Raw genomic sequence first — 27,441 nt, 5'->3', positions numbered from 1 at the left:
TGGAATTTTAAAACTTTGTATTTTTATTGTGGTAAATCTTATCACTGGAGAAAATATATTGTCAGGACTTCGTAATTATAATCAAGTATGGCCTCTCTGAATAGTGAGAACACAAAAATATGATTATGTTTACAGAAGACAAATAGATATTTTATTGTTTCAAGACTTATTTCAACTCAAAATAAAATAATATAATATACAGTTATATAAAAAAAAAATTTTTTTTTTCCGATGCACTGGATACACATAATAAAAACTGAATCTATATCATAATAATATTGTGTGCTGTATTTTTATTTTGCTCTGCATAATTCATTATTATAACAATATTTCACATCTAGGAGCAACATCTGAAAACCGAGTATGATATTAAGGCCATGTTAGGAACCTGTTATATCTGAACAATGTTTGCTTGTATCACTCAAGTTCAAGTGCCACAGGAAAGAATCTCTTGCATGTAACAAACAGTAGCAACATTATTACTATATCTATTTTTATGATATTCTGTAAACAGTCTGGCATATTATCGGTATAAAAATGTTAACTATGTACAAAAATCTTGAGTTCTTCAAACCATCTAATATGGATTATAGATTATAATATTATATATTACGTATCTTCAACCAGTTTGCAGTCATTCGTTCATATGGAGCTTATTGGTATTGACTGAGGTAGATTGGAACACAGCAAACAAACATCTGTGGCAAGTGTATGAGATCCGTGTTTGTGGTGAACTTGCATTGTTGATATAAACAGAAACAACAGTTTTAAAAGTCTCGTAACAAAACACTGTATAAACTTCAAGCTATGTTGGAAAGTTATTGCATCTGTGAATGTAGAAAGAAGCGGCATTATACATTCCAAATCTCACATATGAAGCAAAGAAGTAAGTTGCTACAGTTGTTGAGGTTATATCATATAAAGAAATGACGTTTACAAAGGCGATGCTTTCTTAGAACCATTTGCAGCTACTAGGTAGTTCACAGTATAGTTTATTCTGATACCGGTGTGCAGAGAAAATATATAGATAAATTAGATAGTACAAAAATTATGAAAAAGAATGGTGATGAAAATTATTGTCTCTGGAGTTATATCACCACACTTCATTATAAATTATTCAGTAAATTATTTTTAACCTATATCAACAAGGAAGCAAGATTCCTGCATTATTTGCAAAATATAACAGATACGTGTGATTTTTCTTTTAATAATAATCAGAGTTTGACATTGAAACGAAAGAATATAAATACAAAACTATAATCCCTGGTCATTTTCACAGTTTTTACTTAATAGCAAAAAATGATTACAATAATTTCACTCCTTCAATTATTCTGTGAATTGTTTTGGAATACATTTTTTTTTATTTCATGTGAAGAAACAATAAGAATAAATAACATTTATGGAATTTGTGTGTGTGTGTTTTTTTTTTTTTGTTATCATAGCAAAGAAATATATATTTATGCACCTGTTTCTGTATTTCATTCAATCCAGATCCCACTGCTGTTCAGACAATTTTGGAGAGGAAGTTCTATTGGAAGATTTAACCAAATTTCTATAAAGAAAAATAATAATATAAGTTACTTATTCTTAAAAAATTTCACTAACAATTTTGGTATTATGATATCTAAAGATTTGGAAATAATTATGCATAATCTAGCCCTGCTATTTTTAATCAAATATGTTTTTTATCATGCTCAAAACCAAAATTGTATAAATGAGAGATCTGAAATTGTTAATAAATTCCGCAGTTAATGTATCAGTGATTTGTAAATGTACAGCAGTAAATGATACGTTTTCCCTTCGAGATTAATGTTTTTGAAATTAAACTTTGATATTCAAACAGCAATAGTAAAACTTTCAAGTCCTAATAAAGTACGAGGAACAGAACTTTCCCGCATATAAAACTACCCACAAATTTAGAAATTAATTTAATATCGGCAACCAAAAGAAGAAAAGTACCGCATTTTAATAGAAAGCTAAGTAAGATGAAAACTACTATAATATTGCGTAACTTATGTTTAAGTCCGAATTGTAAAGGTTTCAGTTTAATAATATTTTACTCAAAGTAGACAATGGAATGAAAAATTTAAAAATCCTGTAAATATATGCTGTTAAAACAGAAATGAGATTGGATTTATGAAAAATACAATAACTGAAATATTACTGGTACGCTTTTTGAATATAATAGCAAAGTTTCGTGCTCCGAATTTTCTGTGCAGCTTACTTTTTCATCTTCATAATGTTTCGATTTCACAGTTCTTCCATTGTACCTATACAACATGAAACACAAGAAGAGAGTGACACAACAATATAGGTAGTGCATAAACATGATACATTTAGTACTCTGTTTTGAAAAACTCTACATTTTACATTTTGAGAACTGGAGGAAAATGAAGAAGAAATCAGTCTTAAACATAAAACTTTGACTAAATAAGAAAGACAATATACGTTTTTGAGAATATTTTCTCATAAATATAGTTTCAGCCCACAATGCCTTAAAACTGGATGCATTATAATAAATTTTACTTAAGATAATGCACATTAATAATTCATCTTATACAGGAATATGTGTAAAATATGTGTTTGTGTGCATGTATATATTCAAGTGTGAGTATGTGTCAGTGTATTTACTAATTCCGTAATTTTAACCAAACATATTTATGTATGTAATTTCATACGTAAATTGTAACACACCTGTATGCATCTCGTTTCTGTCGAGTAACGAATCGGATATGTTGAATATTTTTAAAACATATTTTATGATTATAACCAATTACTTCACTTAATAAAGAAACACTGGAATAATTTGTTGAATTCAAAATATTGAACTATGTTCTGCTATCACCTTAGGATTTCAAAATTACAATTATAATAAAAGAGTGTCGAAGTTAGTACAGATATTTACATAGCAAATTTAATTTACCACACTTAACAAAAATCTAAGATGCATTGAATTAATTTTAAATAACCATTAATTTTTTATTTCAGGATATAATAAAAAATCAAACATCTAGAGGAAACTTTCATAAAGCTCAATAATTGCAAGTTCTCCAGCATTTTAATAGTTACTAAGACATGATATAATTACATATTATGCATTTTAGATTTCAGTTTTTAATTAAACAATCTTATTATTATCATTACTATTGGTAAACAGCCAATATTGGCGGTAGCAAGCATCTGTATGCTCAATACTGTATGGAATGGCTCAATTTCGAAGGCAGATTTTTACATTACCAGTACTTCTCTTTGCATTAAACTTCAGTAGTTTAAATGTGAGGAATATTTACATTCAAAAGTATGTGAATATTCCTATCCATAGGTCAAAATAAATATCTATTGTAGATATTTATTATTTTCGAACAGTAAATGAATATAATCGAAATTTGGCTTGAAAAACACAAGTTTTTCTGCAATTCAAAAAATTCTTATTACATCCATTATATCGAGAATAAATATTCATCAAATAAAAGGTCACAAGGATTGATTGAATGAGGACTATGGAAATATAAAATCGGAAAATTTTGAACTATGAATACAGTACCAGTACATAAACAATTCAATTTGCTGTGCATATTATATGCATAAATTTATCGTTTATGTTCATGTTATTGTTACTAGGAACAAGGAGAAGATTTCCTATTTTTGTTTTTTTTTTTAGTTGGTTATTTATCGACGCTGTATAAACTATAAGGTTATTTAGCGTCAATGAGATTGGTGATAGTGAGATGGTATTTGGCGAGATGAGACCGAGGATTCGCCATGGATTACCTGACATTCACCTTATGGTTGGGGAAAACCTCGGGAAAAGCTTAACCAGGTAATCAGCCCAAGCGGGAATCGAACCCGCACCCGAGCGCAACTCTGGATCGGTAGGCAAGCGTCTTAACCGACTGAGCCACGCCGGTGGCTCCTACTTTTATTGTTTTAGTTCTTTTTTTCTCAGAGAAGGTCCCCCAGGCACCACAGCCTTAGGCTTATTGTGCAATCTCCTTATATTGGAATGATTATTGAAGTCCATTAGGATCGCTCTTCAAGCACATGATTTACTACATGGTGTCACCATATTAATAGCCACCGGCGTGGCTCAGTTGGTTAAGGTGCTTGCCTTCTGGTCTGAAGTTGCGTTCGGGCACGGGTTCAATCCCCGCTTGGGCTGATTACCTGATTGGGTTTTTTTCCGAGGTTTTTCCCAATCGTAAGGTGAATGCCAGGTAATCTACGGCGAATCCTCGGCCTCATCTCGCTATCACCAATCTCATCGACGCTAAATAACCTCGTAGTTAATACAGCGTCGTTAAATAACCAACTAAAAAAATCATATTGATTCAGCTATAGCATCCAGTCCTGACTCGAGACCTGATCCTTCGCCTTCCTGTGATGATGTTTTGCAGCCTTCTCAGATCGATGGCATCTGTTCGCAATTCATATGCTTGAATCTGCTACATCCTTAACCAGAAGAACATGTCGCAGTCGATTCCACGGCTCACCAAGGCGCCATCTGTCCCAGGGAGCTACACTACCCTGGTTGCCAACAGTCTGCTTAAAAGCCCCTGCGACTTCGCTGGATATGTGCAGCTCCTGCAGACAGATGCCGCCTACAGGCAGATCCTGGAACCTTGTCCGCCATGTCCTCCTGGTCAATCTGTAACTATTAAGATGATTAATAGCATGATACTAATGAAGGTGAAATGAGTTCGAGGTCCAATGCCAAAAGTTACCCAGCAATTCTGCTCAGAGTGGTTGAAGAAAAACCTCAGAAAAAATCCCAACCAGGTAACTTGTCCCAACCAGGATTTGAGCCCGAGCCCACTCCACAGCTGTGGACAAGTTGTTTTAGTTACTCAATGCTATAGCAACAAGTGTTTTTTGTAAACTTATGCACTCGTTAATCCTAACAATAGTAACATGTACATAAAAGATAACTTTATACATATTAAATATTTAATATTAAATTAATTTTTATTTATTATAATGATTAATAAAACGTCGCATTGGATAAAATATTGTAGCCTGTGCCACACGAGAGTAAACAGATGTTATGCATTCTTGGAAATTATCACTCTCAGTTGTGCCTCAGGTGTTAATTATTCAACTCGTGAATGAAATCCTAGTTTACTCTCCTGTACATAAATTACTATTACCACATCAAAATGTGAAGGCGAAAAGTCTCTAATAATTTGAAGTTCAACTCTAAAATAATAATACTTTGGTTATTATTAAAATATTATTTTGACTGGAAGTCGTTCTTTAAATTTTACTGAGATAATATGCTACATCTGCATACTTTCAAATTTATCATACTATCAAATCTATAATTTTAGTCATGCTGAATAATCACTGCAGATAGAATCAGAACAATATATAGGATAATAAAACAATACACTATAATTATTCTAATGTTACTTTTAAACATGTACCATATAGAATTTAAATGTACTAAGTAAATTGCAGCTTTAATCGAGGCAAATGAGGAAAAGTATATGGAGGAAATTAATCATGTATGTAAATATAGTCTTAAAATTGTTCGTTTGGGATTGCAACTGTGTCGAAAAACAACTCTCTCATATGTTGTGAAACTGAAAATTTTGCATAAACGTCTAAGCACTATTTCCTTCCACAATGTATATTTTCATAATAATGGTAAGAGAATAAAGGAAAACATCTTGAAATTTTCAGAAATTTCTTAAATTTTTTAAAATAAAATAGAGACGTAAACAATTTTAAAATTGTGATAATGGAAATTTCAAGTTATCTTAACCGATGGCTATTGATTGGTTTAGATATCAATGCCAATAAATCCGTACTATTATTTTTCTCGTGATATATGGCATTCAAATCATTCTAACGTATCTGATGATACTACTATCCCTTTCTTAACTGTAAATGAGCACAAACGCTACTTAGGTGTAAATTTTTCTGATGTTTTATATATTCGATTCCCTAACCGTTTCAAATGTAAATCATTTTACCTTTTAGGTGTGTTTCCAAATTATATGTAATACGCTTTGTCAAATCTGGCAACCTTTTCATAAGGGAAGCTTAATTTATTATTATATCTTATGAACTTGAAATTATATTCACTTTCTATGGTATGTCTAAAAAGAATACATTTCTTATGCTTTTACAAATGAAAAAATAAAAATAATATTTCTGTGAAAAACAATAGAAAAACTTTAGATAAAATTTTATTTTATCATTAAAATTACCAAAGATATAAATGGAAAATTAATTTTTTTTAACCCTCGATTTTGCGGTTCCTGTACACTCTTCTTAATAAAAAGGATACAAAGCAGTATATCTTTTGAAAAAACAATTTTAACTAGAAATATGTTTTAATACTAAATTAATTATGACTGTCAGGAAAGTTTTCAACAAAATAATATAAGATCTATAGGTATTTAGCCTACTTGTTTAGTCCCTATAAACAGAGTTACCGGTACCGCAAACTGTGAAGTAAGTAATAACACTCATAAAAGAGATTCCAAACATTCAATGTGCACGTACTGGTGTGTGTATATATATATATATATATATATATATATATATATATATATATATATATATATAAATTTCTACCAGAGTCCAAACTCTTAAACTGACCTACTAGTCAGCTGTTAATAATAATTACATACAGGTAAGGAATGAGGATTATAAATGAAAATATTATTTTCAACTCTGAAGTTATTCATATTGAAGCAAACTCAACAACTATATTTATATTATTTAAATTATTAGATAAAAATAACTAAATTTAACATCTTGGATAACATAATAATATGCCAACATACATTAATAAAGTTCGAAACCGAATACATTTAATTACCTAGAAATTCAGTCAACTACTTTCTCTTTATTGCGTTTCTAACCAATAATAATAATGCAATTTTGAAAGTCAACTACTGAAGTAGGTATTAATTTGTAATTTTTCTTACCTTCTGAATTAGAGAGCCATACCATTTTTGATACCTTGGCGATCTAAAATACATTCATAAACCAAACCCCAATAATACAGTTACATACATCTCAACCCTTAAGTGGAACTGATAACAAGTATAGAAATTTCTCTGTCTATCAAGTTTCCATTTTTGTATAATTTCGTGTCATTTTTCAGTACATTTAAATAATTTTTTGTCGTTCTTTTCAATTTAAATTGCTCCTTCCATTTTATAGTTTTGTTTAAGTTCTAATGGAATGTCCGCATAATTTCATAAGAACATAAAAAAAAAGCCACCAAGTTGTAGTCCAAGGCACATTATGTAATATATGTAACAAATTATAACTAAACTCTTTTAAACTTTAACACCCACAAAACATTTTCCAAAACTTGATGGCTGTTTACCCAGACAGATTTCGTTTGTATTACCTCATGTAATAATAAGAAATGTAACTTACATTCTGTCAAACTAATTCATCATAATCAAGAATATTTTATTAATAAGGCACAAAGTGACTTGTTTAAACCAATAATTAAAAAAAATTATTAACATGTATTACAATTTTAACATAAGGATCATTATCTAATGCCATATGCAATGGCTGCAGTAAGCTATATGGGGTATTTCACACACTGTCTTTCACTGTTGAAAGGAATGTCCTCAATATGATGTCTTATATATGCGTGAGGTATACACATATTACGTTTACAAATTTCAGAATGACTCAATATTTTCCTGCGGCATGCTGAGAACAAGATCAATTATTTTCGAAACATTCTGATATTTTAGGTAATCCTTAGTGTACGGTACCAAAGTGCTTGGTATTAAGTACCAGTACCGGTACCATCTTCCCACAAATACTGCGACCTGCGCAGCTCTGTATCACTTAGAATCCGATCTATCTTGATACCGTAATGCAATTTTTAACTAAGAGTTCGTCTTGGAATCCACTACTGAAGTCTCTATTTCCTATAGGATTTTTCAGTAAATATGTAAAGGCTGTGTTCTTAAAGAAAAAATCTTAACTGCTTTCTAGTTGCAAACACCCCATCACCTCTTTAATACGAAACGACTCTGCTATTCATAAAGACAATGAAACAGAAAACTACTGCCTTCTTTCTTTTCTCTTCTATTCTTTTTTTCTTCTTTTAATTTTGTTACTTTTATAGAGCGAAGTTTTATATATTATGTAATATGCATAAATTTTGGGACCAAAATTTTCAAATTAATATAGTATAGACCTACCACTAATTAAATATGACAGACAGGTTGTTAAATACCCTTTATAACATCGGTACTAGAGGCTTAAATTATGTGCCCATACTTAAAAACCCTTTGCATCTCTATTTAATTAATAAATGTGAATCGAACATGTTTTGCAAAATTCATTTATATTTGTATTCTGCAAATCAATCTCTCATTATTTTGCCTAACATAACGGCAGAGCTTTTAAATCACAGCTTCTAATATTTTAAGTAAAGTAACAAAAGATTCGATATCCAAAGTCTACATTTCTGAGTGCAATGAGAAATATTAGGATGTAAGCACCTAGTCCTATTAGTATTTTATTCTCGTTTGTTCCTAAATTACCTCTGTTCAGAATTTTGTTAAAATATTTACCGGTACATAGGATTCATAAAATCTAATAATATAAACTTACACATCTGTCCTTGATATTCTAAATAGTATAATAGTTTGTATATTGGCTTTGTATCCAAAAGCATTAATATTGCATATTCAAAGATAATTATTCTGATTGATTATTCTGCGTTTTTTCTCAGTCTTTCTAAATGTAAAGAGAATATCTTAAAATAAAAAATTAAATTATGGTTTATTTAATGATGCTCGCAACTGCAGAGGTTATATCAGCATCGCCGGTGTGCCGGAATTTTGTCCCGCAAGAGTTCTTTTACATGTCAGTACATCTACTGACACGAGCCTGTCGCATTTAAACACACTTAAATGCCATCGACCTGGGTCAGGATCGAACCTGCAACCTCGAGCATAGAAGGCCAGCGCTATACTAACTATGCTACTGAGACCGACTATCTTAAAATATCGTATATATTATTTCGTTTCAGGTTTTTCAGCCGTTAATGTTTAACATTTCATTAGTTTAGATAACTAAATTTACTCAACTATTTCAATGAAGGAAGCTGTCTAAAATTTCAGTGTTGACTTTGTATTTGGCAGATTCTATATTTTAAGCGCATACATTAATGGGACTTGATCATAGCATATTTATATTTATATTTAGTGTTAACTTAGATTGTTGCTTACATATCAATCAATATATTCTCCTAAATAAGTGGGAGTCCATTTCACGTAGTAAAATACAAGAATATTGGCATCATAACCTTGAATCTTAAATGAAGTCTTAATGTTTAAAAATAAGTACAACTATCAAGTCCATAATTCTGACAGAAAAAAAAAATACTTTTAGTAAAACTGATAAATTTTCCTTCAATCTGGAAAAGAGAAGTTTTGTAAAAAAAAAATCACATACAACCTTAAAAAAATACATCTCAATGAAACAGATCTCATCAAGAAGCAAAGGTTGGATCCTTTCCCTATTCTGTTGGATATAGTTACTATGGGGAAGATTTAGTCATTCATCAGTAGTTTAGTTTTTTCCTTTGTCATTCTTCCTATACGTTTACTCCATTAACGCAATGTTATCATCTTATCGACTCAAAAAAATAAGTCTGATATATGAAAGGGTCCTTAACTGAATTTAAAATTGAAGTTACACTCAAATTCGATTATTTCTCTCGATTATAACTGACGAAACAACAGTGAGTATTTCTTCATAACAGTGTATTTAATGTTGCTAATTACCATAAATATATGAAATATTAAGTAATGTGTAAATCAGGTTAGTAAAGTTATATTCTTCAGAATTTTTACAAATGTCATTGTCTATTATGCTATTATTGTAGTGACAGTCTGTTACTGGGATATGCATGCACATTAATCACTGAAGGCAAAGTGGTTGACACACATGATTTAGTACAACTGAAAGAGGTCTGGGCAAACAACCTTTAAACCCACTTCCAAACTCAATCTTCATATTTTGATCAAGTTTGAAAGTATCATTTTCTTCACCATATTTTCTTTTCAAAATCACAGACTCTGGTACTACGAGTTTTTTTTTTAGCATGTCCTTGGGACATGAAAATATGCCAGTTAAAAATCTATATACATTATCGGACTTACAAATATTGCAGTAATTTTTAAAATTATTTTCATTCTTGATCCCCCCCGAGGATCTCGGCTTGCTGCCACCCTCATTTTATCAGAAAAAGATAATAAGGCATCTTGTAAACACTTAATATTTACCCTCAGTCTAAAACAAATGAGAAATCTATGTAATAATTCAGTCTTCTTCATCTATGTGCTTTAAAACGACATAGATATCAATATCCTAATTAAAACAAAGTAAAACTAAGTTAATAACTGGTTAACTAACTAGAATTTGTACACAATAATAAAACACATTATATATGAGTTTTTGCTCTATGTTATAATAAAATAATCATTGCTTTTACTATTGTATTTTTTAAATCTGGATATAACAGAAAAAAAAAACAACTCTATGTGGCACAATCCTGGTTAAAACAATCAATTATAAGTCTTCTGCGAATCAAGTTAATACCATTCGAAAGTTAAGCTATGGTATGTTGTAGAGGTATTTTTATGTAATAATGGACTTAACAATGAAAATGCTTTCATTGACTAGAGATAGGTTAACCCAGGGAATGAAAAATATGTTTACAGCACATTAGTACAAACTTCACACATACAAGTTAAATGGATGGAATAAGTATCCAAAAGCTTAAATAATGTGGCGCCGTAACAGTGACACTGGCTACTGGATTGCAGTTCTTATTTTGTTAACCAAAGGAATGTACCAGAAAGAGAGTGAACTAGATCAAAAAGAGAGAAAACATACGCACACTACACACATACCCACACACACTTATACACAATCTCGCGTCACTTCTCGTAACACATGAAGAAACCAAAATGCATTGCATTCCCAGCCTGCGCCTCTATACATCACAATAAAATAAATGCCCAAAGTCATTGACTTCATGTGCCAGATCAGATCTGCAAGGAAAGCAAAGTACAAGAATCACATATCTAGAAAGAACCTTCCTTCACCCGAATTAAAAAGATGAAATTTATAGAATGTATTATACAAAAGAAATATTACATATGCACTACAAGTATCACACTTCAGATTCTATTTTTTTTAATTACAAAGTTGAAGTCCAATTTTTAAACTAATGAGAAGAGGTGTGTAAGCTTAATTCTGAGGTATCGATATACATTATGAAGCAAAGACTTCGATATTTCATTCTAAATACAGATATTAGTACCGGTAGCTATTACAGGTGGATAACAGTGTTGTTTTTTCTTTAAATTTACGTTAATGATTGACCAGCGTCATGGTCTAGTGGTCAGAGCTTCTGGCTATAGTTCATGAGGTCCCGGGTTCGATTCCCGGTTAAAGCACAGGAATTTTTCCTTAAAGGGGATTATTCCTGTGTTCGTCCATGGTCTGGAATTTAGGTTAAGTTTAGATTTAAGACCTCTCCTGGCACCACATTATCATAATCATCCTATCACATCATCGGGGTAATGTAACTCAGCCTTCCAGGCGCCCCAACCTCAGAAGTGGGTTACAACTAAGCCATGGCCAGGAGAGAAGACCAGAAATGTCGAAAAGACAACCTGGCGGCATTGGATAAAAAAAAAAAACGTTAATGATATATTCGTGTACTGGTAATGCGTATTTTGCTTTAACACAGCTACGTTACAAGTTTTGATAAGAAAAAGAAAGACGAACTGCAATGAGCTAAAAGTCAGGTGTACAATGAATTTACTGCAATATTCACTAGTAGGCACATCGAGTCTTGAGGAAATTCAATAATAATTGACACACACAGAAATTCCTACACAAGTGACTTAACAAATAAGAAACAAATGACAGTGAATATAACTCTGTAACATTTATAAATTTCTTAAACTTTCACCTGAAAAATTTCAAGTTTCAAATTCTATGGTTTGATTTAATATTCTGAGTTAGGCACTCACACACCTCTTATAATAATGTTACTCTTTCTTTGGTTAGAGAAAATACCAAAAACTTGAAACATCATTAAGACTATAATCTTGTAACAAAGTAACACCACACTTGTATAAAATTGCTCTTCCACGTTTACAATTGAGAGAAACGAGTACAAAATTGCATCACTGGCCTAGAACTGCTCTCCCTACATGTAGCAAGAACCTCCATCCAGTAGCTCAATACCCTGGGTTAACATAACACAGGACAAGCATAAAATCAGTCTGTTCTCTGTTCAAATATAGATATGATGTGTATATGACACAGAAAGCTGTTCATGACAAGCTTTGCCGTGCTCAGTCTAGAAAATCACAGCAATGGAACAAAAAAAAAAGTAAAACAAAAACAAAGTTGCAAGTTCCAGCTTCAGAGATGAACAAACTTATCCTGATGTGCACTCAATACTTTCTTTTCATGTATGGCCTATTGCAAGTTGGTGTCCTGTCTTATGTTACATACAGATGTCCTATGAAAGTAAATTTTAGCGTGCAGCATAAGATCAGAAATATACCGTGTCTCAAAAGTGATGTGCTAACAATTGGTGCCAATATGCTTTTTATTCTAGAAATATGTAAAGTGCCTTTCTACATCATGTAACAATAATGCCAAAAGCATTTTTTCACTTTTTTAATATTTTAAAATTTTATATTTTTATAAGCCACACTTGCAATGAAAACCAATCCCAAACAATGGTTAGTGACTCATGTTATATGAATATCTTGCCTCATTCCGGGCCTTCAAACTTTCTCACTCTCTTTCTCTCTCGCTTAATGTTATTTTACTGTACAAATACAACACTACGCACTTTTTATAACGAATATGACTATAACAGCTCAAGAAAAGAAACAATATCCATTCCATCCCAAAACCTTGATTATATAAGATGTAAATAATAAAACAATCCATCAAGAAACCAAAACTCAATAATAACTGCAAGCAAGGCATGTCATCGGTTTTAAAAACTGGTTTTTCCATTAGTTGCTGTGGCTGAGTTGGCAACCACATTACGTGAATCGTGAGTTGTGGCAACTCTGCAAATCTTGCAATGTTTCTTATTATCACATTTAATATAAGATTTTACAGTATGTCATTAATGACATGTTCATATACGTCTGTGATTGCCAACAGCACCTGCTTCCATTTTTTAATGAATGCATTTCAGCTACAACATAATAAACTTACACTCTATATGCTATCGTCTATTTACAAGCTATAAAATTCATTTTTTTTTATTTCTTTTCATACACATTCTCTACTTTTCGAGCTCCTTCTTTAGAATGCAGCAGATGTCCCTCACACAAATTGCTCTTGGCTTGCGACCCTAACAATCCACAGATCCAAATAACCAAGGCGTATGGACACCTGCCAAGATTGCATCGACCCTAGCCAATCCCATCACACCATTTCGAATAATATCTTGTCTCTAAAAGCCTCACATTCTCCACAGACAAATAAAAAAAAAGGGCAAGTGACAAGAGAAATACAATTAGCAAGTCAGTCTCATCGTAACAAACCCTCAGCAACAATATTTGGTCATTGAGGAGTTTGGCTGGCCACATCCCTGAAGAGGAATCACAATGGAAATGTTCTTCGTGTCAGGAAGAGCAATTAGGACCAGTAACTGCATTTTTAATCAATCTATACCATTTCTCTCATTCCTGAGTAGCAGACCCAACATTTTAAGTCTACGCACAAAGCAAGTATCAAAATGGTTTGAGCTGAGACACTCCCTGCCACATACTTACCATTCAATTGATAATTTACAAATTTGTGTCCACTCTTCGATTTCATAATGAAATTAACAAAATGGGAGAACTGGCAATGAATAAAAATGAAAAAACTTTTCTATCAAAACATGCAACTTCCTTTCAGCATAAAATGAGGAAAAATTTCAGGCATGAACCTTTAAATTATCAAAACTATTTATCCTAATTCTGCAAATATTGTATAACATTTCGCCTAGCCTTGTTTTCACAAGAAACTAACTCTGTTGAAAAGTTTCATTAACCTTTTGCCATATTTAAAACAGTGGTTGCAGAAATTGTACTTAAGAGGTATGCAATATGTGAAAATGGTGTCCAATAATACGTAATTCAGATAACAATATTTCAGCTGAATATCTACGTCATCATCATTCACCATTCAGTTGATATATCATGACACTGATGAAGTTAAGTTGTACGTGTACTATTGTACTGCCAAACTGAGTCTGAAATTAGTATTATTGTGGCAAGGTCAGCTTTATTTTCACAGTATGAGTATCTTTTACATACTTTACACTAATGAAGGTAATATGAATAATTTTATATATTCTGATACAGTGGGGGCACAGATCTTCATACTTAAGACTTACTGTCCGAGATACGCCAATATATTCTGATATAAGTCACGGCACAGTAGTGCATTGGAAAATTTGAGAGTTTCTTACAATAATACTTGGAGAGTCTCGAGTCATTAACAAGCTGAAACATCCAAGTCGTCTTTTCATTTATCGTGCTGATTTATATTAGTTTTAGAATACAAGAATATAAACAGTAAAACCTCGATGCAACGCTCCCAGTAATGATGCTTCCAAGCCCTTAATGTCAGTTTTTTTCCAGTCACTTGACCAATCTCATAAGGAATAATATTAAAATATTCCGCTTATAACGCTCCTGCTTTCCTGCCTGTAATGCCATTTTCTACTGCTCCTTGACAACATTATCACTTACAGTAATACAACACTCATTGCTAACGAAACTTGCCCCTTACTATAGCCTTAAAGAACTTGCTATTACAGAGTTCAGCACATCTACAGTATGGCTCGATCATTTCTGACGTCATGGTATTGTAGGTAGGCAAATAAGTCTGTTAACAAAGATTCATTAACACTTAGATTTCGCATACTGCCAAAGGCTTATAAAGTGGTATAAACTTAACGACATTTACCGTATGATATTGGCGAGTTTAGTATCTTCTTCCAGCTTATGTCTGACAAATCATTCGTCCATAAAACCGAGATAGAACCGAAGGCCCAAAGAGACAGTGTCAAATCGTGTCTCCTTACAATAGTTTGGGCAACTCGTCGGATATTGTGAACGAGAGTTTTACTTTAACATAGCAGTGCGGCACCAGCAAGCAAGCTGTCTTACAATAATGAAATCATGTTGACTGATCGATGAACAAGTAACTTCGTAACCCCAAATATTAATATAGCTCAGAATTTTAATTATTATAAAAACAGATAAAGTTGAGTAGACACTGTTTCAATGTCTCATAGCATGCTTCATCTCTGGACAGATGTTAAAAAAGAACACTTTAGTAGTGTTTCTAAATTGCTCTCACATAAAATATTACCTATCATGTTTACTCTCGATAATAAAATATATCAAGTGTTACATTTTGAAAATACGAATTTAAAAAAATTCTGTTCCCCACTTATAGCGCACTTCTCATCTGGTCCTTTCAAAAGCGTTATATCGAGGTTTTACTGCAGATAATTAAATTTTAAAATGTTGGAAATTTTGGGACCTATTCTTAATAACGTGGGACTTTCACGAAGCACTGCTGACACTTACTTTTGCTCCTGATTTTCATACTATTATTTCACAAAAATGTATCCTAGACTAGACGGCATTTCGGAAGGCAGTCAGCTGCTATATGCGCCGCAGCATTTCTGGTGTATGATGTCACAAGCTTGTACAGTAAAACCAATTGAAATCAGTCTATAACAAGTACTTCCCGAGTTCGTTTGTTTCCGGTAATGTATGAGTGTTTCAATTCATTGAATAAGTAAAAATAACATTTATTGTGTGTATGTAAGATAAATGAAAGAAGAGAGTGTAAAAAGACAAGTATTGCACAGGCAGGCGCAGAAAATAGTGTTTAAGGCGTATAATTATTTTAAAAACGTTGACGAGCAGAATGCTGCCAGCCATCTTGATGCTGACTGCAACGTTGCCAACGCACAAGGAATGACTGCAGAAGCATGTGTTGTGGTGTTGAGAACAGTGCAAAGAATACAGTATTGATAGTGAAGAAAAGAGGGTTTGTTTGGTGTTATGCTTACAGTAATCAACGGCTAAGGTCATTATAGTCTTTTGATAATTTAAATTTTCTTCTGCACTATTTGTATTGCACGTGAGCGTGAAATACGGTGTGGCAATGTTGTATGCTGCTTTGCTCTTTCTATCTGTCTCTCTCGAGGCAAATGCTAGCAGACTACCACCTCTGAATTGCCGTCGACTCTAGTATATTTGCAAATACTTATTTAGTAAAATAAAAAGGCCATAGCTTAAGTATAGTAAAAATTAGACACTACACCTTCAAAATTGTGCTGAACATTTCGTAACAATACCATGTCAGGTAGAATTCTTTGTGCCTAGCGCATTCAGTTTTATTGTATTATTTGTAACTATTCTCGAAATGTTTGAGTTTAATAAAAAGAATAACAAGAGAAACACAGTAAGTGTCTCTAGCCTCACGATAATAAATCACTGTAACTTCGTGCTGAGTGAATGAAATATAGCACCACTGCCATAGTTAAGACAACTGTCAGGTAACCCCACGGCGAATCCTCATCTCACTTGCGCCAATTCCACTGATGCAAGATAAACTTGCAGTTGATACAGCGTGATTAAATAACTGAATGAGAACAAGTATTAAGGCACGCTCTCTAACTACATGAGATTGTAAGGTAACCATCCTTACATAAACTACAAGTTAACAAGTGTTTTATAGATAACATTTTATTTATTTACATTTTTTTGTGTATATTCTCATTATATGAAGCATGATGGGAAGATATTGTGATGATGCAAAAATTCAATTTCGAGATTCTCACGGGAATACATATTTTTAGAATTCCTAATACCGAAAAAAGTGGTTTTTGTTCTGCTGTCTGTCCGTTCATCTACCTGTGTACGATTTTTCTATAGCTATTGGATGAATTTTGTTATATTCAGTATCTATGAGTCAATTCTCCAGGGAATAATGTAGATGCAACAATTATTTTTACTAAAAGAATTAAGGTGAGTTCATTTGAAAAAAATATAACATAAAATAGTGATTTACTCAAAAACGGAACTAAGAATTTGTTTAATGTTTATTTCTATCATAGGAAATGGTAAATAAAATTTCATAAATAGTACGTTCCCAAATTCATGTGTGTGCCAGGCTATTAAAAAATATGTAGTTATTATTTACATGTACACTCACGGAAACAAAAAATGGCCAACTCGAAGGAATTCAACTTCTCTTTTCCCAGAACAAATATCGCAGACGATAAAGCAAACTTCTTTTTTTTTTTTTTTAATTTCATTGTACATTGTTTCTCTGCCCTTTATCAGCCAATAAAATATCAACTGCCTTTGTTGAGAGTATAATATGTAAATACGAATAGGAATTTTAATGTTGCACTGAAATTTTATTTTATTAATTTAAGACTCAGTTTTCTTAGGTTTTCCATTCTAACAATGCAAATTGTTGTTCTACATGAATTGCTTTCAGTAGAATACAGGTGTCTGTTCTCACATTTTTTTTTTTTTAATCCCTTCCTCGGATAAAATTTTCTGACTGATACCAGCTGTCTAGTGCTGCCAGTCATATCAGCTATTGGTTTACACCTCGCACAGGTCATAGCGCTTAGCGCTACAATAGTTTTTTTTTTTTTTTTTTTTGGAAAATCGTTAAAATTACAATAAAGTGTTATTAATTTTTTTGTTCAGTGGACTGCGCTGTATCAATCGTATTAACTGGCAGATTATATCACCTACATTTTGTATATTCGAGCTGAAACCAGAAAAGTGCTACGAAATTTTCAAAACCATTCTTTTAGCATGGTTTATTAAATATATGGAAATATGAAAATATGTAATGAGTTGGCAATTCAGAATGATTCAAATGACCTATCTCATGTCTGGAATGTGTAAGACAAGAATTAAAAATTGCAATGCGCTCTCTTAGACCATTACAAGTAATGTATCATATGTTACAATAAAAATAATCTCTCTGTTGCATTGTTTACTTTACATGGCTTAAATTATAAGCACTGAAAGAATAGGAATGAAGCTCAAATAAGAATATTTACCACGGTATCAACTCCGGAAACACATATAAAAATATGGCAAAAGTCTTGTGAAAGAGGCTGTAGGATTTTCATTAGTTTTGTAGTGAAGACAGTCTGTAACACTGCTTCGCATCAATTTTGAACTTGGGAGGACTAAAGCAATGATCAAATAAGATAAATGGTACTCATGCCTGACAAAAGGGAATTGTGATGAACTCACAGTATATAAACTGTCTTAACACTGCAGTTCCAAAGTGACTCCAGCTCCATCTTATGGCCAAAACTATGAACTACAGTGTATAATATAGTAATGTGTTTTCTCAGTCTTATAGTTTGTATTCCCTCGTACTAAAAGGAACATTACACGTGGTACGTACAAGTCTTACAATATTATGGTCCCTCCTCAAGCTAGTAGGATTCCAACTTCGTTTCGCTGCAAAAGGCAAATGAGTGTTGTACGTCGACAATGCTCAGTGCAAAAACACCGTGCAAGGTGCATTGGTCATTGATAGTTAATGATATGCCTTCGATTGTGTGCTCTCTTGGGAGCTCTAAATTTTACAGTGATTTTTTTCCGTAATCCTAATTATAAAACAGAATAATAGGATCAGGAGAAATCACCAATTAAAAAAAAATATTTTAAAGTGTGTAATCACAAACAACTATGTGAATAAAGAACAGCGCTACTGACGTAGCAAAATCTTGTTTCCCTCACAATGGTATATGACAGGAAAATTGAAGTCGTGTAAGACATACACACAACTTCCCGATGGCATTCTAATCACCAAGAAGTCGTCACCGGCAAAAAATCGAAGAAAAAAAAATAATGCAAAGTTGGATTTTCCTCCCAACTTCTAAGAGTGTGGATCATGTCGTAAACTTTTTACAAGGAATCAACATAAATAATATTGCACTGATTTACACAGATGCACAAAAACAGTCTTTAAATTGTTGTATATAAATATAATGTGTAAAAACGGTAAATATAACAAAACTGAAAAATTGCTACTATTTTTAATAATAAAAAAATATGGCAGTCTTCTGAGAATATACTGTCAGTGCAGAACTTGAATGAAATGGGGCGAGGCATCTCTCCCTCCATCACACTCAAGAGATCATGGTGGTTGTTACAGTGAGGTAGTGAAGTGTTTGGTTTTGTGTTCAACATGTAGTATGTGGTTTAGGAAGCAAGGCTTGCAACATTAACACTCATACACTTCTGTAAGAAGACACAATATGAAAACTGTGTAAAAATACAAACAAAGACTAGAAAACCCTTGCATTATTTACATTGTAATGTAATGGAAACTACGTATATATTTGCTTTCTTGCTGATGCTCAAATATTTTCAGCAATTAATAATGCAATTGATTACATTCATTGAAAAAATCGATTCTGGAATGCTGTAATGCTAGAGCAAGACAAGCAGAACATAATTATAAGTATTGTACAATTTTTAGGGTACTGTATTTCGCAATATTAATACACACCATTATCCCAATTACTGTACAACAAGCAGGAAACCTGGGTTCAAATCCTGACATTTTCAATTAAAGTTATTTGTGAAAAAATAAATTATTTATGGTAGGTTTTCTCGGGGTACTCTCAGTTTCTAACATTGTTTAGCATTTTCATATAATTCAAAATAATATTTATACCTGGTGAAGTAGAAACGGAAAACTACTATATTCAGTGCCATATTCCTCAGGAGATTAATTCCATGGCACCCATACGAAGAGCGTTCTACAGCGAAAAAAGAAGTAGGTAATCATAGAAATCATTGAGTAGTTCTGACACCTGAGTATATGGGTACGATGCCAGTGCCAAACAAGCAGAAAATAGATCCTAGAACTCTGTAAATGTGAGACAAGAACAATCTAATGAAAATTATGAGGACAACAGAACTTTTAAGGAAGAGACTAGTGAAGTGCTTTGTGTGGAGTCTAGACTTGTATGAGGCAGAAATATGGACATTACGAGGAAGTAGTCACCGGCATGGCTCAGTCGGTTAAGACGCATGCCTGCCGGTCTGGAGTTGTGCTCGGGCGCGGATTTGATCTCCGCTTGGGTTGATTAACTGGTTGGGGTTTTTTCCGAGGTTTTCCCCAACCGTAAGGTGAATGCCAAGTAATTTATGGCGAATCCTCGGCCTCATCTCGCCAAATACCATCTCGCTATCACCAATCCCATCGATGCTAAATAACCTAGTAGTTGATACAGCATCGTTAAATAACCAACTTAAAAAAAAAAACGAGAAAGTGAAGAAGCACTTGAAATGTGGATATGGAGGAGAATGGAGCGTGTAAGATGGACAGACAGAATAAGAAACAAAGCTGTATTGGAAAGTGTGGGTGAAGAAAGAATAATGCTGAAACTGATCAGAAAGAGAAAAAGGAATTGACTGGGTCACTGGCTGAGAAGAAACTGCCTATTGAAGGATGCACTGGAAGGAATGGTGAATGGGAGAATAGTTCAGGCAGAAGAAAATCAGATGATAGACGACATTAAGATACACTGATCATATGCAGAGACTAAGAGGAAAACAGAAAATAGAAAAGACTGGAGAATGCTGGATTTACGGCGCTGGAACTCACTAGGCTTCGGAGAATGATGCACACCACGTCGAAACTAGTCAGCCAGGTAATTTACAATAATATTAAAACAGTAAAGCAGTTATTACTTGTTCAGTGAAATAACTTTCAATTAGCTGTAGTGCAAGTTGTCTGTGATATGACAGAAGACTCAATGACGTGGAAGAGGTCTTTCAACAACATTCTTACAAAGCCTAATAGCGGTACCGTCAATCCTTTCTGCATCTCATGGAGCAGTAAAGTACGGAACTGCTCAATTTTAGGCTGGAAGCTATGTTGGTCTAATCAACATGCCACTACCTCTTAATGCTGAAACTGCTTTTTACCTATTCAAATACACAGAAAGTGCATTTCGAAGTTTCAATTCAGATAAATTAAATTGGGGTTACTTGAGCTTAAAAGTGTTTGTAATTAACAAAAAGTAAGAATTTTAAATGTCGGTCGGTCGGTTGGTTGATTGCTAATGCTCGGCATATTGGAGTTCTTCCATTTGCCTTCTTACTTCCCAGTATTGTAATGAGAGATCTGTAACTGTTAAATTTTTACAGTTCTTGTGGTATGTCATATCCATTATAATATTATCTTCATTACAAAGTGAACAATTAGGAGTAGAAAAAAAATCATTTTATAGCCAAACAATCGTGTCCTGTAAATAATCGAAAAAGTGCAACAGCTTTCATTCATGGACATTATGGAATTAAATTTTTATTGTTTAATAAAATATATTCTATTGCTTATTTACACTCCCATATATTAATTTTTCATGTATTTCTTGTTGGATTATTTTCTTCATTATTAGTTTTGAGGATTGATACGATAAACATGAATTTTTAATTTGTTGAATCATTGTATCCTTTTGGCTAATGAATCTGCCATCTCATTACCAAGAATTCCAGTGTGAAGGAATCCATTGCAAAATTATTATCTTGCAAAGAGACTGTAAGTATTTGATACTTTGGTGAATTGCAGCGATTCTTTTTGTTGTATAGGCGTTTGAATTAATAGCTTGTATAGCTGATTTAGAATCGCTAAATATAACAGCTTTATTAAAGAGGTTAATGTGATAGAAAAGCTGTTTTAATGCAGAATTGACTGCCTCAAGTTCTCCATCAAAGTGAGTTGAATTTTGACCGAGAGATATATAAGAACAAAATACTTTACTGTATATTCCAGCACCAGTCGTATTATTAATGTTATCAATTTTAGAGGCATCGGTGTAGATGTTTCAATTTAAGAACTGTCATACTTACATCCTGTCTAAATCCAGATAAATAGCAAGTGGTTTCTTAACAGCAATTCATAAAACACCGACACATCAATTTCAAATAGTGAAGGATATGAATCTTAATGACAAATCTGAAATTGTCAAAATAGAAATATGGAAAGAATTTTAAATGTAAATAAGTTATATGTTACCCCCCCCCCCCCCTCAAAAAACTCTAGAACTGAATGGTCTTTTGTTTGTATAATGAAAATGGAAGTGTTTTCAAATGTACTCTGTACTACACAAAAAGTAAATATTTTGCATATGTAGGCACGTTTGAAGTTCATTATTTCATTAACATTGTGTGAACATATCAAAAATAGAAAAAACTACGATGAAATAAGCAGCTCCCAAAACAATATCTAAGGGCAAACAGACTATGAAAGAGCACCTGGATTTAAAAGAAAATCTGAAAATGAAATTATACTACAATGTTGAAAATGTAAAGAGAGAGGAACAAAGAGAGGGGATAATATTCAAGTTACGTCACTTCAATAGCTCCTTCAATCTTAAAAATCACCCTATTTCTATAAAAGAAAATTTTTCTAATTTGTTTTTGTATATTAGCACAAAAACAAGGATTAAAGATACATGCTACAGAAAAAAGAAAAACGAATATGGTAACTGATTCCGCTATTGTTTAATTTTTTTCTTACGAATATCAGCTGAGACTATAGCATAAATATTTTGCTATTTTTTATATTTTTTTCTTATGAATTTCTGCTGAAACTATAGCATAAAAGTAAAGATTTCGGTTACATTAAACCGAAATACAGTAAAATCCCTCGTATCCGGCACCCAAATAACCAGCAATACAAAAACAACAGCAGTTTTGGATAGGCCAAGAAAGAAATAGTCATTTATGCTAAAGGGAAGAGTCGGATGAAGATGTGTGTGGTTTACGTGGGTCTCACATGCTGCATATTATGTTTACTCTTTACATTGTTCATGCGTGAAAACATAGACAAAAAAACATGTTATGTCCCTGGAGTATCATCAGTAAGCTGTCACTTGGACCTTGCAAACAATGCACAGAGATGATATCTTTAAATTTACCACTTGAACTCGCCCATTTCGAAGGAGTGTTGGACGAGTCTAAATAGGAAAGTGTGAAATTCTCTGTTCCTACAGTGCGCAAAAAATTTCAGTTGAGTGATAGATAGTATCATGGCTATTGCGGCTACGTGCTGCTGTTACACAATGCATTCCCCAAAACGCAAGCAAAATGTTCTTATGCTCAAAACATTGAATATTACTTCAGCGTCTTCATAGTTCGACGTTGGCTACACTGTTCTTAACGTCACAAGACTCACATGACCGCCGTTTAAAATTGTCATAAAGTTACGAAAACTTTTAGTATTTTTTACGCTATTCTATCACTGTATTACAGTAATTATAAACTGATGAATGTATACCGGTATTACCGTATTCAGTACTAAAAATAAACATTGTACGTATTTCAAAACTTTATTTTTAAATATCTATATAAAAATTACTAAATTTCAACATGGAAAAAAAATGTTTGTGTAGTACAGCATGTCTTTACATAACCTATAAACGTATTTTTCAATTATCCGGCAAAATCAGTTATCCGGCACTGACTCTGTCCCACAGTTGTCCGATAAGAGGAATTCTACTGTATATAGGTTTCAGTCAAGAAAGAAATGTATGGTAATCCAGCAATAATTTATACTATTGCATTGCATCGGTTTTCCACACTGGTGACTCAGATTAATTCTTGTTAAATATCAGTTAAAATTTGTAACAGGCCTACTTTGACAGACCTTTTCGGACTAATCCTGTTTCCTTTTATCACCATTCCATAATTAATTGATGAACTAGTGGACTTATTCATGTTAAATATATAATATTTGTCCGGCTTACAGCTGTTTCAGTGCTTCACGCACCATCATCAGAGCCTACTAGATCGCGGCGTCATCTCGAACTTCTCTGCCTGTTAAGAGGGTGTGTTTTGTTGTTGGAATGTGTTGAAGTGTGGAGTCGAATAGTGTGTGTGTACTGAAATTGATCTGTGTGTTGAGGATTTGATCGGGGTGTGTTTTAGTGTGTTTGTATATTTCGTATTGTTCTAGTGTGTTGAGTTTTTGGTTCTTGGGTTGTGTGTGTAGGATTTCCATGTCCGTATTTATGTTATTATATGTATGGTTAGTATTGGTTATGTGATCGGCGTATGAAACAGCTGTAAGCCGGACAAATATTATATATTTAACATGAGTAAGTCCACTAGTTCATCAATTAATTATATTCAAGTGTTAAAAGTGGTGTACGCAAGATTCAAAATGGAGTACCATTCCATAATTTATTTATTATTAGAGCCCGAATAATTATGTATACAATAACTGATACTGAAGTATGCATAAAATTACTAAAATATGCACCGAAAGACGCAACTATAATTAATGTTGTTCTCGATGAACTAGTGGTTTCTGTATTTGCCTCTGTACCCTATGTATCCAGTATTGTGAGTTCAAACCCAGCAGAGAGAGATAGATTCTTCGAACGAAAAACTGAAAAGAACAGTAATTTCACCAAAAGGGAAGTGAAGCTGAAGTTTCTATATCACATTAAGAATCTGATAATATACACAGATTAATATCGTAAATGAATGTCTGGAAGTGACTATTGCATTGTCCACCTACTTTCAGCTCTAAGTGGCATCAGTGACAATGGCTTCTGTTTTCTAAAAATAATGCTGTTAAGTCATCAGCAAATAGCAATATAAATTGCAGATGTAGTAAGATTCTTGGTGCCACTGACCTCTCTTTGGATATCACGTTATTGGTCAATAAATGGATATAAATAGTAGGCCTACATTAAAATTATTTTAATTATGTTAACATAGATATCTGACTATGAACTGATCTTATTTTTAACATAGCTGGTAAACCTTCCAAATCTGTTGCTCAAGGGTGTGTTGCACATTGGAAATATTCCTTAGAAATGGAAAAAAAAGTAAGATTACAAAAGCATCAAGTACCAGTACTGAAACCTTTACGATTTTTTTCTCAGTAAACATGAATGACAAGTACTAAAAAAAAAAGTAGTTTTCTTAATAAATCTTTACTTTAAACAATAAAAATATGTTGTTTCTTGTAGAAATACGAAAATATACGTGCAAAATACTTTTTCCTAGAAATGTATTCTTGCATGTGCAATTCAATTACACGTAAGTTATGTTAAATAGTTCTTATGGCATAATTTGCCAGAAATATCACCTCTAAATACCCCCTAGAATGTTATTTGTAATTTGAATTTTATATTTAAATCTGGGTTCTATATAACTTTTATCATCTCATTATCGTAGTTCAATGAGGAATTAAAGTCAAGTCAGTCAACACTACAGCACAGAAAAGGTATCATATCTGACCAGCTACTTTAAGTAAGGAATGGTTAATGAAAAGTAGAAACAGAAATATCTTTCCATAACGAACATGAGTTATACAAAGTCTCTCTTGCAATATAAATTAATATATTTGTTCTTCTTTACTTGTCAAACATACCCTGATATTAGTCACTTAATAACAGAGTATTTGAGGAAAAAAAGAGAAGAGCTGTCCTGTACTTCTGGGTCTCTGAAGACATAAGTGGTGGTATAAACATTTTCAGTATCTCTGCTACTGAAAAGAGTATTTTAGTATGCTTTCTGTTTGTACAGACATGTAGTAGCGGATAAGTTAATAAATTATAATATATTGTTATATTTGAGAAATGTCTCATGTACAAATATAGCATACCGGATTTTTTTTTGTGGTCAATTGCAGAAATATAATATGTACCTATATCGAATTTTGATATGTAAGCTTATATATTATAATGACGTGTACTATGATAAAACAAGGGTTTTCAAAATCCTTTGTTATATTATATACATATATACGGTCGTACTTCCAATACTGTACTGGAAGTTTCACAAGGAACATGCAATTCTACAACAGAAGTGTTTACACTTAAGCATATGCAAGCCCTGCTTCAATTATCAAATTATACACACCCCTATTTCAATCTCTTTCTGCCGTCTCCATGGACGTGTTATGAGAATCATCAGAAGTACAGTGTTCCCTAATGTCATCATCATGCACGTCTTCCTTCTTTGCTGCAGCTGTTGCTGCTGGGTTCATGGGTGGCATGATGACACGTGTTGTGGGCACTGGCTCCGGCTTCCGGGTGACTGACAAATCTTCCACCTGGTCTTCTTCTTCCTCTAATCCCTCATTGGCACTTACTGGAGGATGAAGTTCATTGCTGGCCGCAGCAGGATTCGGAGACATGCTATTGTGGCTGCGGATATATTTTATTAGACTTGGGCTCGGACTGGGTGAGTGGCCATTTCCATTTTCCCCAGGACTTGAAGAGTTGCCACTCCTTGCCGATGACGCTGCATGAGCAGCAGCTGCAGCAGCAGCCATTGCAGCCATTGCCTCGCGGTCTCCCATCTCTCGTTTCATGCCATCGAGTGCATGCTGCAGGAACAATGGCTCCATCATCGGACCGCTAGGTGATGGATTCACTACTGGTTCTTCTCCTTCTGATAATCCTCCTCCTCCACCCCCAGCAAAGACCCCTCCTAAGGAGTTGCTACCTGCACCACTGTTACCTCCACTGCCACTGTAGGGAAAATAGCTGCTGCCCCCAGTACTTACATTGGAACCCCGTTTGTTGAATGGTCGACTTGTAGTGATTCCCATCTTTTTCACTTTGTCATAAAGTGTGCGGCTAGGAACACCATATTTACGGGCAGCTTGTAGAGCAGACATTCCGTTGCGAACTGCGTCGATTGCGGACATGATATCATTTCTTGTGTACTGCTTGTATCTCTTCCATTCTGGCTTCTGTGTAGGCACATATGTTGCAATTGCAGGCGACATACCTAAGGAGAAAAAGTTAATGACTTAATTACTATTTAAATCCAATTAAAAGAAAGGAAAAGAGTAAAAAAGAACTGGATGGAAAAAGGAAAAAAGAAGAAGCTTTTTTAGTCTGAGTGAGTGAAAAAGAAGAGAAAAAAGGGTCGAAAGAACGAGAGAAAGAAAGACAAAAAGGAAATACAGAAGGAACAAAGAAGGGAAGGAGAAGAAAGGAGTCAGACAGAAAAAAAAAGGTAAAGAAAGAAAAAGATAAACAGACAGACAGAATTCAGTTACCTATCTACAACATCACAGTGACATAATACTGACAATTTTACTATTTTATTTCCATGTACCCATAATGTAAGATAAGATTTCTGTAAACACTGTTGTGCTGAAGTCTGAATGGAATCACATATTTCCAATTTACAGAAGAATTTTATTAATGTTATTAATTTGTTTTAATATGCAATTTTATAATCTTAAGGGCTTGAAGTTAAAAGTTAACCTGCATTTAAATGTAAAATAGTGCTAGCCCGGAACAGTAGCTATCTTTCTATAAGCTTCTTTATTAATTTTCGTTACCAGTGTCACGAGATTTATTCC

At 33.2% G+C, this 27,441-nt stretch overlaps 1 protein-coding gene across 4 annotated transcripts in view; it reads right to left on the bottom strand.

The window, feature by feature from the left end:
* The window catches only part of LOC138702839 (broad-complex core protein-like), a 317,014-nt gene continuing 289,573 nt past the window's right edge, over window positions 1-27,441 (bottom strand). For all 4 annotated transcript variants that reach the window (XM_069830172.1, XM_069830180.1, XM_069830198.1 and 1 more), the window contains one exon: window positions 1-26,858. In XM_069830172.1, the coding sequence (XP_069686273.1) occupies window positions 25,990-26,858 (869 nt within the window). In that variant the 3' untranslated portion in view covers window positions 1-25,989. The remainder of the gene's footprint in view (window positions 26,859-27,441) is intronic.

Source organism: Periplaneta americana, chromosome 1 (genome assembly GCF_040183065.1).
Source record: "Periplaneta americana isolate PAMFEO1 chromosome 1, P.americana_PAMFEO1_priV1, whole genome shotgun sequence".
In the NCBI taxonomy this organism is placed as follows: Eukaryota; Metazoa; Arthropoda; class Insecta; order Blattodea; family Blattidae; genus Periplaneta; species Periplaneta americana.
The sequence above is the reverse complement of the archived record's forward strand: the minus strand, read 5'-3'. Positions and strand labels throughout refer to the sequence as shown.